This window comes from Hetaerina americana, unplaced genomic scaffold (genome assembly GCF_022747635.1).
Source record: "Hetaerina americana unplaced genomic scaffold, ioHetAmer1.1.p SCAF_39, whole genome shotgun sequence".
Lineage (NCBI taxonomy): Eukaryota > Metazoa > Arthropoda > Insecta > Odonata > Calopterygidae > Hetaerina > Hetaerina americana.
Window position 1 is genome coordinate 1,583,787 of NW_027286974.1, and position 19,185 is coordinate 1,602,971.

General features: G+C 39.9%; 1 protein-coding gene across 1 annotated transcript; it reads left to right on the forward strand.

Annotated features, from left to right (window-relative positions):
* Positions 1–2,345: 2,345 nt before the first annotated feature.
* On the forward strand, positions 2,346–18,616 carry LOC139691714 (zinc finger protein 100-like). Its single transcript, XM_071589566.1, has 6 exons — positions 2,346–2,567; positions 2,735–2,905; positions 3,481–3,690; positions 5,101–5,325; positions 11,921–12,044; positions 16,962–18,616. The coding sequence occupies exons 1-6, from the start codon at positions 2,433–2,435 to the stop codon at positions 17,780–17,782; spliced, it is 1,686 nt and encodes a 561-aa protein (XP_071445667.1). The 5' UTR covers positions 2,346–2,432; the 3' UTR covers positions 17,783–18,616.
* Positions 18,617–19,185: the final 569 nt, after the last annotated feature.

Genomic DNA, 19,185 nt, shown 5'->3' on the forward strand with positions numbered 1-19,185 from the left:
TCCCAATACTTTTAACCCACGTAATTCCTTCCCTACATTCGCTATACTACCAAATGTCCGCGATTTTATGATAAAGATTAGACGTTTGAGCATTATTTTTGCCCAAAATAACCACAAAAAATTCAACGGAATGTTCCCTGTTAGCCACAGATTATCTTCTTTCTTTAATGGAGACAACTAACCTCCTGACGATTGGTTATCCTAACTTTCATCGCAGGATTCCATCCCTTTTGGATGCGATTATAGAAGACAAACAGACACTCGGCACAGCGATGTTTAAACAGTCGGAATTCCGTAAGCTTCTCCATGCAGGCAGAACACACCAACCAGGGGTAATTTGCGTCCTCCACAACCTATTAACATATCGTAAAAACAAAAGATTTCAACATAATGCTCGACATTACTTTAGCCGTATATTCCGTAAGAAATATATACACCAATTAACGATTAAATGCACAGAAGAGCTATAACATTCATAATTTTAAAAAATGACACCAAAAACACAACTTACTTTTACATTTATTAAATCCTCTATAGTCTTTTCCAACATAAATTCCGACTGAGTATTCTCATCGAAAATATTTACTAAAGGTCCACCACTGTTTAAACACAATCTGCACACTACATAGTCGAATTTTTCACACATTCTGAGCGTTTTGAGTTATGCCGGAGAGTTGAATAGACAATACAACTTTAACTGTTATGATATATTTCTCATATTACGTGAAAACGTATTTAATAAATTATTAGCACAACAGCAGAAGGTTTACGACTGATTGGTGTGGCATTTCATTCTTCTTACTTTTTCTTCGTAACAACAGTTCATGAGCAACAGCAGGAGGGTCAATAAAAATGAACGACTCATTTGTTCAGAAGTTATCACAGTTACTGTTTATATGTGTATACGAATTTCTCCCGGTGAAAAATATCTTATCCGGTGAAGCAAATCTCTATATGGTCTAAACTCAATTCACATTTAATGAAGCTTCCACTAACCTTATTTTTTAACCTAAACACCTAAAACGGTTTTTTAATGCATCAAAATTCTAAACCTTCGTACCTGTTCACTTTATTTTCAAATGTTCAAATGATACGTGGATCTAATCATTGATTACCATAATTATTCCCCTTCTTACTCCCCAACACGCGTCACATTCCAAAACACAACTGTTCTACCTACTGTAGTGTTTGCCTCCTATTTTAACGTTTAAGTCTCCATATTTCCTGAGAACCATGAAATTTTTGTTTTGTTTACATTGATTTTCATCCTAGATCTAGCACACTGATTATCTAATGCATTCAGCAATACTTGTAACCCTTTGGCTGACTGACTAACTAAAGCTTGATCATCCTCAATTCTAACTTAAATGGAGTGTGTTAACTCATTTCTAACTCCAGTTCTCTAAATGTCATCAATGTAATAAATGGTGACAATGGACGTATTATGATCGTTTCCGTTTGCACCAATTACCAATTCCCGTAAACTATTTCCTGATTCGAATATTAGTTAGGACTATTGCGTACATGAAAAGGAAATTCCGCAATCGCAAACAAACTAACAGGGGCAAGAAATACACGACACCGACTCATTGTACCGTTGTGACGAGTTAAGTACGGATTCTGTAATTCACATTAAACTAATTAACAAATATTTTAAGCTCTTCCGTTGAATCATACACAATTGCTTTCACCTGAATACTCCTGAAATGGAAATCAATCTTACAGGTCCCTAAGGTGTCAAACAAATTCAACAAGAACTGACAAATCGGTGACATCGATGACAATCGGATTAATCACTGTAAAGAGCCGTTTTCGAGAGAAGAAAGTTACAGACTTGGGTCTTTTTGAAACATATTCCCATCGTATAACTGAATGGAATAGAAGCACGGTATAGTTAAGAATACATCCATATTACTGTACAGCCATGACAGCCACTACATCTTTAAATTAATAGTTATTCTTCCATCGTAACCATTGCGACTCTTTTGACTTGGATCTTTGAAAATAATGAACGGAAAATTAACGAATTGTTTCATTTTTGTCCGATGTCATTTACAGTTTTAAGGATACTTGTGACACTCCGTCCTGCTCAAATGTATCTACAAAAACACTGATTCCGATATTTATTTACTTTATTACTGGATTAGACGTGATTCACCGGGTGGAATTCGTCTACTTGTGTAATGTGCGGAATTGTGATCCTCTCCCTCCAAATGAGTCGGTCATTTTTATCGACCCTTCTGCTGTTGCCCATGAACTGCTGTGTTGAAGAGAAAACAAGAAGAATGAAATGCCAATCGCAAGTTGTCGTAGCACTTGCGATGTTCTGTTGTGTTAGTAATCGAACTATTTCACGTAATTTTTGACAGATATCTATATATTTAACGTTATATTGTCCGGTAAATCATCCGGCGTAATCTAAAACGTTCATAATGTGTGATAAAATTGATTTTGTGGTATGCAGATTGTGTTTAAACAGTGGTGGGCTTCTGATAAACATTTTCGATAAGAATAATAAATCGGAATTTATGCTGGAAAAGACTATAGAGGATTTGATAAATGTAAAAGTGAGTTGTATGTGTGATGTCCTTTCTAAAATATGTTTTCAAGATGTTCGGTGTAATTTATAAGCAATTCATAAAATGCGTAAGGTATTGGGGAAAGTATAGTGATAAGTAGACGAGGAGATTAGCACATTCTGATGTTAATATCTGTTTTTGATATATTTAATTAGGTTGTGGAGGATGCAAATTATCCCTGGTTGGTTTGTTCGACCTGCATGGAGAAGCTTACGGAATTCCGGCTATTTAAGCATCGATGTGCAGAGTGTCTGTTTGTCTTCTATAACCGTATCCAAAGGGGGTGCAATCCTGTGACGAAAGACTGGTTAACTATTCGACAAGAGGTCAGTTGTATCCATTAATTTGAACGATGTGTGTAACAAAATCATATCTTGCCCAAAAAGAATATATTTCGTTGCATCTGTGTTGATTTATATGCTGTACAATTCATTCCCGTATTTCATAACTTTGTTATCAATCACAGGCATTATGAATTGTTACAAAAATGTGAACTGTTCGAGTATGTAAGCTTGGAAAAGTAATTTTGTTTACCTTACTGTTCATTTCACCTTTCCCAAACTGCTTTCAATCATTTTGCGCCTTCAATGACCATGTTCCCGCGCCGCACATAACCGCGCTCAATATCAAAGAAAATGCGAGCGGTTTCTAGAGATCCTTTCTTTACGTCCGTGTCATATCTATGCACAAAATTATTCAAATCATTCAATATCCATTCTTATTTGACATTTTCACACTACCGAACAGTAGGGTTGGGTTCGATTCCCTTGTACTTCTTTATGGGGTCCACCGTAATGGGTGAATTTAACATAATGCCATAAAGGACTTAGTATTGGGTGAATGCTACCATCACCAACCAAACGGACCTTATGTGTTGATTACTGTTTTTATTGTTTATAAGGAGGTGAGTGATCTCCTGACCCAAGACAATAAGAGTCCTGGAGAGCATATAGTTGATGGTACATCGGACAAAGTTTGGGCATTGAGTAGTACCGTGGAATCTGTTGTACAATCCGTGGGAACAGCATCGGTTGAGATGAAGAACCCTTATTCACCCTCCCATGGAGTGAATTTGATGGCCGTTAACAATTGCAATGAAGTGAATATTCAGGTGAGTTAATTGAGCCGTTATCCATTGCAGTCATAACCAATTCTATTTTGCAAGTTAATATTATTATTATTATTATAGTGTCTTGAAAGTTAATGGTTTTTTTCTTAGGCATGGTTAAGAAATGCAATAGGTTTCAATGGCTCTGTCCTTTTAAAAACCTACACTGAAATGGTAAACCATCATTTAATAATGTTTATTCCATTGAATGAATGGGAGATGCATGCAATTTAACCCTCTTAGAGCGGCAGGCCTATATATTGGCTTTTGCGTAGGCTATTGTTTAAATCGCTGTAACTTATGGTTTTTAATAATTTATGGTTTTTGTGCTATCGATAGGGTGAACTCCATACAATTAATTAACACATTTTTTAATTTTTTATTAGCAATTTTAAATGCTTTTAAAAAAGTATAATTCTTACTATAATTTTACATTCAGTTTTGTACATGTCGGGAAGCTCAGCCTAATTGTCTGCTCGTTTTTTCTCAGTTGTCTTTCCACTATGAAAAGCCACTGAAAGGCTACTAATTTGTTTTCATCTATATCATCTCTTGAATGTGTTATGGTGTCATGGTGTTGCTATATAACTGCTTATTCAGACTTTGTTTATACGATGGAAATGAGAGCACTGATTTGTAATCATTTTGGTTTCTCTTGCCGTCCATCCTATCTAATCATTTGCGCCCTGTGTATTGATTTACATTGTCAGCAGTTCTCTGTGAGTTAGAACTTTGTATTTTTCTGCCTTTTGATTGTAAGTACATTGCCGCAGTCTCAAGGAAAGGGGAAGAGTCCCAAATTGACTCGGTGAGATCAGCCTTTTCAACAAATTCGAACTATGCAGAGGCCGACAAAAAAATTTGCAATTCACTGGTTTTTCTTTATTTATTTATAATATTTTCTACATGTCTTTTTGATTCTTTCTTTACATTTAAGTATGGTAGTTTTATTGAATATAAAAATATTAGTTTTGTGTCTAAAAATCGAAATATTATTGCTAAAAATATATTCTTCAAATTTATAATACTGTAAAAATTACATTTATTTTTCAGATGATGTGTATGTATTACAGCATTAGTAACTATAATATTTTATTTTAAAATAAAAAAACTGCACATGGATATCTAAACAAATAACTTCATAATGTTTTTTTTCCCTAAGGTGATACATTTTCTTAAATTACCCTTTGCACTTCTCACTAAGTACCCCTGGAATCCCCACCGCACTAAGAGGGTTAAATGCCTGTAGCCATAAGTGTTATTTTTTTGTGAAATGGTTGACATTCAAATTGTTTTCTTGCTAGAATTACATGAAAAAGTTTGGCCTTCAAGATCTGTTTCCCTAAATCACTTATTTTGAAATGTTTATCATATACAATTATTAAATCATATTGTTTATACGCTTTGAATTAGTTCCCTGGTGAGATCAAGAAAGAGATTGAAGACGAGACCATCGCCAGTGACGCTGTTGACGGCAGTGCGGTGGATGTCCGAGATGACATGATCGTTGTCAAAGAAGAAATTGACACTACCAGTGGATGCTATGTTGCTCCGGAAATTGATACTGGCTCATCAATGGTCACATCAATGCACGAAGGTGATAATCATTGGTCGGACAATGAAGATTCAAGCCATTTGGTGAGTGCATATATTCATTTCAGGAGCATAATTATCAATCTACACTTTTGATCCAATATTCTCTTCTGGCTCAGAGCAGTGTTATCATCGACAGATGTAATGAACATTTCAATTTTCTCAGACTGATTGGGCAAAGATCACTTAATATAAACTACAGGGTCTCACCCAAAAGTGGTAGGACTGATTTTCCCTGGTGCGAACGGAGCAGTGGAAGGGGGTCTGCCTGGCAGGGTGAGTTGGAGGGGGCTCTTAGCAACAGACCGACACGAACATCAGTCACCTGCGGGCTGTCGTTGAGTGAGGACACCGTTTTTAGTGAAGCAAGTTTTTTGTCCGCGTCAAAAAACAAAATGAATCTGAATTTAGAGCAACGTTATTCCGTGAAGTTTTGTGCGAAACTCGGGAAGACGGCAACTGAGACCCTCGATATGATCAAGCAGGCTTATGGGGACACTGCCTTAAGCCGTTCCACAGTATTTGAGTGGCACAAGTTGTTTAAAGAGGGTAGGGAGCTCGTTGAAGACGACCATCGCTCCGGACGGCAAGAACCGACACAAATGTGGACAGAGTGAGGACACTGCTGAACACAGACCGACGCTTAACCAGTGAAGAAATTGCAGACCAGTTGGGTCTGTCTGCATCCCACGTCCAACGCATTATTTCACAGGATTTGGCCATGCGCAAGGTGTGCGCCAAGATGGTGCCGAAAATTCTGCCATGGTGCGCTCGTCGTCAGACAGCTCCTGGCCAAATACGGCGTTGCCGCACCCGCCGTATTCTCCCAATCTGGCACCACCGGACTTCTTCTCCTTCTCCCTGATGAAAAGACAGCTCAAGGGATGACGTTTTGACTCGATAAAGGCCGTTGAAGAGGCTTTGATGAGGGTCATCAACAGCATCCCCAAAGAAAATTTCCAGCTGGCGTACAGGGGGGAATGGGAGCAACGTTATACTAAGTGTGTAGCAGCTCAAGGAGCATACTTTGAAGATTATTAAGTCGATGTAAGTATATCGTACATAAAATTATTGTAAAAAAATCAGTCCTACCACTTTTAGGTGCGTCGCTTTTTGTCTCCCAGCTTTTGTATACGGGGTCAAGTTTATAACCATAATACCCTCGACCGATAAGACGCAGGGGTGAGTCTGCTTTGAACGTTCTCCCATCTATATACAGGGTGTATTCCATAAGTAATGCAATCACATATCCCATGCCATTCCAATTGAATGGAGTGGAATCAAGTCACTTTTAGTAGGTGGGAGAAACTGTAAGCTATGCCGCAAAACCAGTCTCAGTGCTCTCCCAGCTGTGAAAACGGCGGGGTGTCAGTTATTGTGTGCCGACCATGCCATGGAGAAAATAGAATCAACAATCTAGCAACATTACACGATTAAGTTTTGTGCTAAACTGAAAAAAAAAATCTCTGATGAGAGGAGACTTGACTAAATGATTCATGAGGTATACTTAAGGGGGGACTCTGCTCTGCCCTCCTCACAAGGTTCAAGTTGGCTTAAAGGCTAGTTAGGGGGTGACGTCAGGACTATAGATAGTGGGGGTGGGGCAGCATTGGCCTATCCTGGTGCTTGGCAAGGAATTTGAGGACTTGTAGCGCATTGTGGCAAGGCAAGTTGTCTTGTTGGAGTTTCGAGGTATTGGAGATGTCTTCTCTCATCCTGTAGACCCTTTTTTGGAGTCTTTCCAGAATATCCATGTAGTAGGCAGCGTTTACTGTATGTCTTTTAGGAACAAACTCCCTATGGATCACTCCTATGCCGTCGGAAAAGACATTGAGCATTGTTTTCACTTTCGATTTGCTCATTCTTATCCTTTTTTGGGCTCAGGGGACTTGCCAGTGTGCCACCCAGAGAGCTATGGCGTGTAGTTTCTGGGTCATATTCATTAAAACCCAGGTCACCATCACCAGTGATGGTGTTGTCCAAATAACCAGGTTAATTTTCAATAAGTAGCAAAAGTTCTCTTGATATTTCCGCTTGGTTGGCCTTTTGTGACACTGTCAGAAGACTAAGGTTCACAATAACCAATGTCCTGCCTCTTCTGCAGCTTGGAGAGCACTGAGACTGGTTTTGTGCCAAACTTAATGTCCTCCCCACCTACTCCCAGTGGTTCAATCCCACTCCGACCAATAGGAGTGTTGCGGGAAATTCAATTGCATTACTTCCGGAATGCACCTTGGTTACACCTATTGAATAGCACAGTTGATAATGGACACCCCATGCCATACTCCTCTTCCGAACACTGCCAATATCCGGGCCCTCCATTTCCCACTCGTGCCTAATAGTAGTCTGATTGACATATCTACATATTGTAGGTGATAAGGATTAGTACACCCTATCCCAACCTATTCCTATTTCCTGCAATATACTCATTAGTTTTTCCCAATTAACTCCATGAAATGCTTTTTCAAAAATGTACTAAACAGGCAAATATGTCCCCTGATTGTACTCCATGTTCTTTTCTCTTAATTAGTGACCTCATTACTGCAATGGTATCACATTGCGTGCAACTCTCACCATCCTGAAATCATAAACTGTTCATCATCCCCTATAAAACCTTCAGAAGCACTCCTAGTCTGGGCACGTGGAAGTAACATTCCCCCATCAACAAGCATGCTTGCAGGTTTGAGGTTGTTTCATTATCATCCAGTGTATTTTAAAAACTAATGCACACATATGCTTGTAGACCACCAACAAAATAACCTTCAGAAACACTCCTGGTCTGGTGGCATGTGGAAGTAACATTCCCACCCTCAACACGCATGCACAGGTTAGAGGTTGTTTCATTATCATCCAGTGTATTTTAAAAACTAATGCACACGCATGCTTGTAGACCACCAACAAAATGACATTAAGAATCACTCCTGGTCTGGTGGCATGTGGAAGTAACATTCTCACCCTCAACACGCATGCTTGCAGGTTTGCGGTTGTTTCATTATCATCCAGTGTATATTAAAAACTAATGCAAACACATGTTTGTAGACCACCAACAAAATAACCTTCAGTAGCACTCCTGGTCTGGTGGCATGTATCGGGTCAATAATCAGTCGTCAATAATAATCTTGCAACATGACAACATAATGCTTGTACATACACCTCAACCACACAACTGGAAAGACTCTGAGAAACCTAAGACATTGAACCAATTCCAACACCCTCCTCCTTAATTTTTTTCCTCTCGACTCAAAAAGACACCTCAAAGGGTAATCATTACACCTCGGACAATGAGGTGAAGGCACAGCTGTCGATAACTCAAGTTGATTTGAGGAAAGTCAGAAGAGTTTTTCAGTGATGGAAGGGATAATCTTATTACACATAGGGAGATATGTTTTAGCCAAAATGACGGCGACTATGTTGTAAAATAAATGTGATTTAGAAAGTTAAGAATTGTACTTGTTAAAAATGTATAATTTTAACCCTATCTTGCCATTTGGTTTTGTTTCGTGGTCTAAAGGTCATGTTGCGTTAGTATTCAGCCTATCCTCGTAGCTACCCTCCCCTTCCTAAACCCAAACTGATCATCCCCTAAGTAATCATTTGCCCTACTCTCTACTCTTTCTGTATAGTCCATCATGTTAGTCTTGGGAATGATAATTGAGGTGGTTTCTCGTTGCCTTCCTCAATAGTGTTTTTAACGTGACACCATCACTTACTGGCCGCCCCAGTGGGGTCAGACGCCAGCCGCCTCACTGAGGAACAGACGCTGCGTGGACTACCTTTCGTCTGGCTCCTAACCTTCGACCTATCTGGCATGGGTGACCCTACCAGGAGCAATTATTATTACTCCCGCCAGCACAGCTCTAGGGGTCATCGGAACGCACAAGCCCTTCCACCACGTCAAGGTTGTAGTCTGGGGGAGGTAGGAATGAAAGTGGGCGGGGAATTCATTTAAAATGAGTCAGGTTTGCTGATGACCAAGCTTTAGTTTGTCAGTCAGCCAAGGGGCTGCAAGCATTGCTGAGTGAATTGGAAATTCAGTGCGACAGGTATGGGATGAGAATCAATATTAATAAAACAAGGGTTATGCGATTTTCTAGAAAGAAAAAGGCTAAGCTAAACATATATATATATATATATATATATATATATATACATAATTGAAGAATAATGTCATCAATTATATTATATATATATATATATATATATATATATATATATATATATATATATATATATATATATATATATATATATACTACCTTGATCAAAAATTTCCCGGAATTTATTCAGAAAATTAAAAATACAAGTTTATTCATCTAAATCTATATTGTCCCCTTCAAAGTAATCCCCATCGACTGCAACACACTTATGCCAGCGCTTGATCCAATCCTCGAAACATTTTTTATATTCGGTTTTCGGTATGTCCATCAGTGCTTCCTGCGATTTTTCCATTACTTCCTCTCGGCTGCTAAAACGCGTTCCCCGTAATGGTTTTTTAACTCGATTGAACAGAAAGAAGTCACAGGGAGCCAAATCAGGTGAATTCGGTGGCTGTTGGATGGTATTTGTTGCATTTTTCGTCAAAAAATTACGAATAATGATAGCACTGTGCGACGGTGCGTTATCATGGTGCAAAATCCACGAGTTTTCTGCCCACATTTCTGGTCTCTTTCGGCGAATTGCTTCACGCAAACGTCTCATAACGCCCAAATAATACTCTTTGTTTACTGTCTGGCCTTCTGGCAAAAATTCATGATGCACTACACCGTTGTAATCCATGAAAACCGTCAGCATTGCCTTCTTTTTTGACTGAAAACGACGTGGTTTTTTTGGTCTCGGCTCATTTGGTGAACGCCATTCACTTGCCTGATGTCTGGATTGCGTGTCGTACTCATAAACCCACGTCTCGTCTCCAGTAATGATCCTTTTGATGAATGTGGGATCGGATTCCGGATGACCCTCGTATGTATGTGTATATGTATGTATGTGTATATGTATGTATGTGTATATGTATGTATGTGTATATGTATGTATGTGTATATGTATGTATGTGTATATGTACGAGGGTCATCCGGAAAGTAGTACCCGTTCGTGAAATAAAGACACAAAAGTAAATATTAACAAACATAAAAAATTTTATTTGAAAGAGGATACTTTAAACTACTTCTCAACATAATCTCCAAGCAAATTAAGGCATTTGTCATAACGTGTGACAAGTTTCTGTATTCCTGCTGCATAGTCCTTCGCCGCGAGCTCATTGAGATACGCGAGGGACCCATCTTGCACAAATTTTTGCATAATGCAGATGGTGTTTAACAATTTCATGAACAATTGTTCGAGAAACATTGGGAAAATGCTCACAGATGTCATCAATTGTGACGCGCCGATCGTTCCTCACGAATTCGTCAACTGAGCTCACCAGTTGGTCTGTAATGACAGACGGTCTCCCCGAACGCTCATCGTCGTGTGTGTTCCCCCTCCCCATGTTGAAGTTGCGACACCACCGCCGAACAGACGACTCGTCCATTACATTGTCTCCATACACCTCCTTTAATTGGCGATGAATATCACATGGGCGAACGTTTCTTGCATTGAGGAATTTAATCACTGCCCTCACTTCACAACTGGCGGCGTTCTCAATTTTTTTAAACATTGTAAACAATCACAGAAACAACACAGGCAATGCTAGCGTCACGCAACTTGGCTCAGAGAAGGCAGACAAGCCACTGAAGCTATCTGACCTCGTCCAGCGGCTACTCGCGTCGTCAGCACTTCATGCGGCACGAACGGGTACTACCTTCCGGATGACCCTCGTATGTATGTGTATATGTATGTATGTATATATATATATATATAAAATATATATATAATGATATATATATATATAAAATATATATATAATGATATATATATATATATATATATATGTAAAAAATACTCATATATACAGAAACATATATAAGGAAAAGGGATAGGAACATGTATAAAGGACGAACACAATAGAGGTGGGGAAGGCGGAATCGAATCGGTTAAGAGCATCCGCCCGGCAAGTGGAAAGATCCGGTGTTCGAGTCCCGGTTGAGGAGATATTTTTACTCTTGTGATCCGTTCGATTCCGCCTTCCCCACCTCTATTGTGTTCGTCCTTTATACGTGTTCCTATCCCTTTTCCTTATATATGTTTCTGTATATATGAGTATTTATTCGCCGTTTGGCGGGATTTCGTGTTTGAATGTATATATATATATATATATATATATATATATATATATATATATATATATATATATATATATATATATATATATATATATATATAAAATTGATGACATTATTCTTCAGAAATAATTTAATATGTTAACCTTAACGGTGATTATGTTGACCTATTAAATATATGAATTTGAAATTTATGAATTTTACTTTTGCCCCAAATGTGCTATTTGTTTTTATTTGCACTCTACCAGCATGTGTGCATTAGTTTTTAGAGTACGTTTGTATTTTTCATTTGTACGCCTCATTCTTCCTTTATCTTTGTTTAAAATTGTAGTTATGAATGTTGGTGGGATGTTACCCGGATGTTTTGAATGGGTATGCTCTACGTGGGTAATGTTGTTGGTACTTAACATTTGTCTTTGATTTTCCAGGGCCCTCCTGAAGATGGACAGTTGCCCTTTTCCTTCAACGAGGAAGTGGACATTAAGGAAGAGTTAGACGTTGACGTTCCTCGGGAGGAAGGATGCCTGGGAGAGGTATCGTCGCAGTTGCTAGGTAACGAGGGCTGTTAACTTTGCTCAGTTTTAACTTTTCCTTTGTGCGAATCATTTATCTTTTGACTAAACATGAGGCAGTATCATTGCTCAATTCGTTCGTACATCTTTGAGGGAAAGGAAGCAATGTACAGATACACTCTTTGTTGACCGTACGATCTTGTGGTAAGTACTCCTGATGTACTACGCCAGGGTAATTGAAGAAAATAGCGAGGAAAACCTTGACATTGGATGGGACTTGGCATGCTTTTACGGTCTTGATTCTCCTACGTTCTTCCATTGGGACAATTGAGCTTTGGTTTTGATGTCGTAACCACATACCCATGATTCATCACCAGTTATGGTCCTTTTGAGCAAATCAGGATCATCGTTGCCTTCATCCAACAGCTCCTGAGCGATGCTCATGCGATGGCTCTACTGGTCAAAATTAAGCAGTTTCAGAACAAGCTTTGCCTACACACGTCTCAGGCCCAAAACATCCAATATAATTGCATGGCACGAGCCAACCGATATGCCAACATCCTCAGCAATTTCTCTAATAGTGATTCGACGATATTTGAATACAATTTACTTCACTTCTTCAATGTTTTCATCTCTCGTTGACTTTCTTGGGCGCCCAGATCAAGGTTTGTCATTGGCATCTTCTCGTCCAACTTGGAAGAGCTTGTACCATTTATAAATACCTTTTTTTACTCAGAGCAGACTCACCGTATGGCACTCTCAACATTTCAAGTGCCTTGGAGCCCTCAATTCCATTTTTTACACAGAAATTTGATGCAAAATCTTTGATCAATTTTTTTATAGTAGAAAATTGCCGAGCAGACCAAAACATGCCTAACATTTACATCTGTCAGTAACAAACTAATTTTGCTATATTGTTTAAACTGTAAAAAATGTTTGGGACATGTACGACAACACTAGAAAACAACAGAATGGAAAATCGAATGTAGGAGGGCGATTCGAAATGTAAGGTCTTCTATTTTTATTATCATGGAAAATCAAATTTATTCTCTCAACTTTGCATACCTCTTTGGAAAGGTTGAGCATTTGGTTACATTTCTACACAGTCGCCTTGGCGATCAATCACATTTTGCATCTCCTTGTAAGCAGCTTTTCAATACCGCCATCGTACCTTTCTCCCGCTGCGTCACACAAAGCCAACTGCACAAACGACTGCTTCTTGCACTTCCTCGTCTGACTTGAATTTCTGTCCTCCAAAGGTGTTCTTTTGAGAGTGGGAAACAAGTGGTAGTTGCTGGGGGGGCAAGGTCCTCTGGGCTGTAAGGAGGGTGGTCGATGATATATCCCATCGGCCGAATCCATTGAGTAAGGGGGTGGTCATCGTTTGATATGAAGACATGTGGACGTGCATTGTATTATGATATGCAAACACACTCCTCCTTTAAGTGAGGAGAGACACCTTGTTGTAACTGATTGACCTCTGACACACAATACTCAGCAGCACGGAGAAGTAGCCACTTTCTCTCTCTCTTCATTCATTCTAAGGCCTTCCTTCATCTAAATAAAGGGTCAATTCCCTCCTGTTATATCGCAATATCTCGTCAATTGGAGCCACCGTTGTTGATATTCCAATGGCAAACTCCGACGGCCGCCCCATCCACCCCTGCTCATGGTAGGACGTTTTCCCAGACATCAGACAAACTCCCAGCACCACTTCCGATGCACGTCCATTTGATGTCCATAATACACTTCTCACCATACACTCCCACGCTAAATGGCAGGATGAATTTATTATATCGGAGAAGCAGTCGTCAGTTGGCTTCGCCACATGTCTTCAAATCAAACGATGACCAATTGACCAGATGTCAATTGACAGGTGGCTCCAATTGACAAGATATTGCGATATAACCAGAGGGAATTGACCCTTTATTTAGATAAAGGAAGGTCTTAGAATGAATGAAGAGAGAGAGAAAGTGGCTACTTCTCCGTGCTGCTGAGTATTGTGTGTCAGAGGTCAATCAGTTACAACAAGGTGTCTCTCCTCACTTAAAGGAGGAGTGTGTTTGCATATCATAATACAATGCACGTCCACATGTCTTCAAATCAAACGATGACCACCCCCTTACTCAATGAATTCGGCCGATGGGATATATCATCGACCACCCTCCTTACAGCCCGGAGAACGTTGCCCCCCCAGCAACTACCACTTGTTTCCCACTCTCAAAAGAACACCTTTGGAGGACAGAAATTCAAGTCAGACGAGGAAGTGCAAGAAGCAGTCGTTTGTGCAGTTGGCTTTGTGTGACGCAGCGGGAGAAAGGTACGATGGCGGTATTGAAAAGCTGCTTACAAGGAGATGCAAAAAGTGATTGAACGTCAAGGCGACTATGTAGAAATATAACCAAATGCTCAACCTTTCCAAAGAGGTATGCAAAGTTGAGAGAATAAATTTGATTTTCCATGATAATAAAAATAGGAGATGCTTTTCGAATCACCCTGGTATGTTGCCCGCCAAATTTGAAAAGTCACCTTACTTTTTGAACATGTCTTGTACCTCACTCAAATGTTCATTAGCAGCAAACTGCTACTATCTGCTGACTAGATAAAATTTGCGCATGGGCGTTAAGGTTCTAGGTTGGCTGACACAACCCTACTTGCTTCTAATCCATCAGGTTCCGCAAAAAAAGTTAGGCTCCATACTTGTCTAACAGACGTCCATGTGTGCAACTACTGAAACAGTGCAGTGTGATATCTCTCGTGGCAAATTCTGTTCTTATGTTATCTATAGTATTCCCATCTTGGCCCATTCTTGCTTATAATGGAATGTATTTAAACTGCAAAAATAGGGCAATGAGAATTGTCTCCGGGAAACCATATATGATTCCACACCCCTGCCAATATTCAAGGGCCTGGAATTACTTCCTCTGCAAAGTATTCATGGATGTTTAATCGTAAGCCACCCTATTAATGTTAAAAGAAACATAAAATGCTTCACCCTAAACAGTGTCATGCATGGTTATAACACGAGGCATTAATGATATGCATTAAAACTGTTTAAAAAAGGAAGTTATACCGAGGTAGACCCAAGGAAATGTTGAACAAAATTGTTTAATTAAGTACCTTTGTGGGTCGCGGTAGTCCAGTAGGTAGAGAGCGTTGGACTGCTGATCAGAGGGTCCCGGGTTCGATTCCCGGGCAAGGCACTCTGGGCACCTGCAGCTCCACCAAAGCTAAAGTCATTTTTTGGATAACAGATCTTCCTGACAAACCATAACCGGCACAGGGAAAGGAACTGGCCCCCCTTATTACCCTGATGTGTGAATTTCACACGCCGTATAGGGCTTAGTACTGGGTGATCTCTACCATCACCTACTAAACCGATCTTCGGGTTAATTACTGTGTTTATGGTTTTTTAAGTACCTTTATCATTGAACTAAATTGAAAGTCTTGAAGGCTTTTATGAAGTTAAAAATAAATGAATATATGCATTTATGAATTTGAATGAATATTTGATTGGTTTTTGTGTTTGAATGTGTATATTGGCCAATACCGTCTCTTCTTCTGGCTATGCGTGCCACGAAACGCACTGTTCCTATCCTTTATGATGTTGTATGATTCCTTTACTACTATCCTTTCCTCTTGTGTGTGTTGTCTATTTCCTCCTATTGTGGGTGAAAGAGCTCCCCAACGCCATCTCTTGGCCAAATAATTGGGGCTCTTGGTTGCATAAACCCATCCTCCGCAGATCTCAGTATAAATTACGTTTCCTGGATAGCTCAAGTGGTGAAAAGCCTCCGCCCAGCAATTGGAAAAATCTGGAGTTCAAAACCCGGTCTATGAATTATTTTTGCATTCGTGATCTGCTTAATTCCACCTTCGTTACATACTTTCCTGTGTTCGTCCTTTATACGTGTTCCTATCCCTTTTCCTTATATCTATTTCTGTATATATGAGTATTTATTCGCCGTTTGGCGGTATTTCGTGTTTGAATGTGTATTTGGCCAACGTGGATCATCTCTTTCTTCTGGCTATGCGTGCCATGAAACGGACTGTTCCTATCCTTTATGATGTTGTTTCATTGCTTTCCCTACTGTCCTTTCCTCTTGTGTGTTGTCTATTTCTCCTTTGGTGGGCGAAATAGCTCCCTAATGCCATCTCTTGGCCAAAAAATTGGAGTACTTAGTTGCATAAACTTAAGCATGATTCAGTGTTAATTATGTTTCCTTGATAGCTCAAGTGGTTAAAGCATTGGCCTGGCAACTCGAGAGATCCGGAGTTCAAGTCCCAGTCAAGGAAATATTTTTACACTTGTGATCTGCTTGATTCCACCTTCCCCAGCTGTACTGTGTTCATCCTTTATGTGTGTTCCTATCCCTTTACCTTATATCTATTTCTATGTAAAATGAGTATTTGTTTGCCATTTGGCAGGACTTTGTGTTTGAATGTGTGTTTGGACAATGTGGTTATCTCTTTCTTCTGGCTATGCGTGCCACGAAACGCACTGTTCCTTTCCTGTATGATGTTGTATGATTGCTAACCTAATCTCCTTTCCTCTTATGTGTTGTCTATTTCTCTTTTGGTGGGTGAAACAGCCCCCTAGCACCATCTCTTGGCTAAAGAATCAGGGCACTTGGCAACATATTAGATCCACAGATCTTAATTTAAATAACATTTCCTCGATAGCTCAAGTGGTTAAGAGCAACGACCCAATGGAAGGTGGAAAGATCCGGAGTTCAAGTCCCAGTCAAGAAAATATTTTTACATTTGTGATCTGCTTGATTCCACCTTCCCCACCTCTACTTTGTTTGTCCTTTATGTGTGTTTCTATCTCTTTTCCTTATATCTATATATCTGTTTAAGTAAATGAATATGTTTGGCGTGTCAATAATGATGAACCTGAAGATCAAGAAGCTGTTAGTCATAGAACTAAATCCTTTGCATGATCTAACTATTTCAGATGGTGCCAAAGGACAAGACAACGCAGGGAAGGACAGCGGAGTGAGTCTCCTGCGCACATACCTAACTTCCAACGAGGCATTTGCGCAAGAGGACATTGTCAAATCTAACGTGACGCTGGTTCGCCCAGTGAAGAAGGCAAATCACCACAGGTGCGGCATTTGCCCCGAAACGTTCGGTTGCAAACGGGACCTCAATCGACACGTCACGTCAGCGCACTCATCGAAAAAGAAGCACCAATGTCACCACTGCTCGAGACAGTTCACTTGTCAGAGCAACCTCCGAATACACATGTCGACGCACACGGACGAAAGACCGCATCAGTGCAAAATTTGCTCCAAAGCGTTCAAGAGCAAAGCTAATCTCGACGGACACATGTGGACGCACACGAGTGACCTCCCGCTCAAGTGCGAGATTTGTTCAAAAGGTTTCAAACGCAAGGCTCACCTAGACGGACACATGTTGACACACACTGGAGAGAAGCCGCATAAATGTGAGATTTGCGCAAAGTCCTTCACGTTGAAACAACATTTGAGAGATCACATCCTCTTCCACACTGGCGTCCGTCCGTACAAATGCGAGGTGTGTGGGAAAGGTTTTAATCTGAAGAAACACCTCGAGGCTCACATGTCGATACATAACGATCAAAGACCTCACAAGTGCGAGCTTTGTCCGAGGGCGTTCACTCGGAAGGATAACCTTGACGGTCACATGCTGACGCATAGCGGGGCAAAGCCTCACGAGTGCGATGTCTGTTCCAAAACGTTCACCATGAGAAGATATCTGAAAAGTCATATGCTGACGCATAGCGGACAAATTTGAGGTATAGATCAGAGTTATGTTCTCAAAAGGCATTCCATCACAAACACAACCGTTGTAGAAGCACACCTTGACAAAACAGTCCTGAATGGTCTCTGCAATACAAAGTTTTGCTCACAGGTTTCTTCGATTGCAGGGGCGTGGTGCATCGTGAGTTCTCACCACGGGGTAGAACAGTATATAAGGAACATCACCTGCAAGTTATGCGCAATTTGCGTGAAGCAATCCGCCACGCAAAATCCCGGATTTGTGTGAAAGAACAAAAAATGGCTTTTGCGCAATTGCAACGCTTTTGCTTACCCATCGTCACTTGCGTACTTGAAGTTTTGAGGCAAAAACAAGAGATTAATGATGCCGTAGCCACCGTATTCCCCAGATCTGGCCGCCCCGTGTGACACAAAAGTAACTCGCCTTTTCTTTATACAATAGCAAGTCAAAATGAACAATGCAACTGAAGTTCCCATCACCGCAAGTGCATTGTTGATGCAATGGGAGGAGAAGAGTATTTTGCGAAGAATTTGAAGCATAGGTACGAGTACATAAATAAATAAACCTATTCTTCCCGGAGAAATTAATAAAATCGTGTGGGTTTCTTTCATTATCGACCGTTAATGTAATAACCAACTGAAGTGCCAACACCAAACATTCACGTCCATCTCTCAAAGAGCGCTGAGGTGAATTATATAATTGAAGTGTGCTAGAACGCTGTGCGTTGATTAATGCACTCATAATTTAAATAAGTTGTTACTTAATTGTAAAAATGATCGATTCATATTTATTTATTTTTCTTTGTTTGATTTAAAACTCAAGGAACATGTTTACAATTCCCTGTGGAGCTGGCTCAATTGTGATAATATTGTACACATCAATATCAACAGAAAACTATGTCTTGTATATTGTTTGAGTAAATATATAAATTGATATATTATGAAGGAGAAATTTTTTATTCCACGTATATGTAGACAATGCAATATACGAGGGCAGTTCAATAAGTACCTGTGTTTGACAACAAAGGGGCATTCCTGAGGGAAGTTTATGTTATCAGCATGTGCTGCCATCTATCAAATGATGGTGTAACAAATTTCAGACTGATTTAAAGGTTAGTTAGGATTTGGCAGCCATTGGAGTGTAAGGCGTATTTCGTGATTTCCCCTAAGATGGAATAAGAGAATTGTTTGGTAATTCACTTTTTGTGTTTTTGGATGGGAAGAAACGCGAGGAGATGAAAGCATAGTGTGATGCTGTCTGTTTATGGGGACACTTCTACGCCATCTATGACCACAGTTAGATATTGGTTCGACGAATTTAAACGTGGGTGAACATCTGTTATTGATGAGGAGCGACCAGGACGGCAGACGTGGTTATACCGAGGAAATCATTCAAAAAGTCCACGCCATGATTCTTGC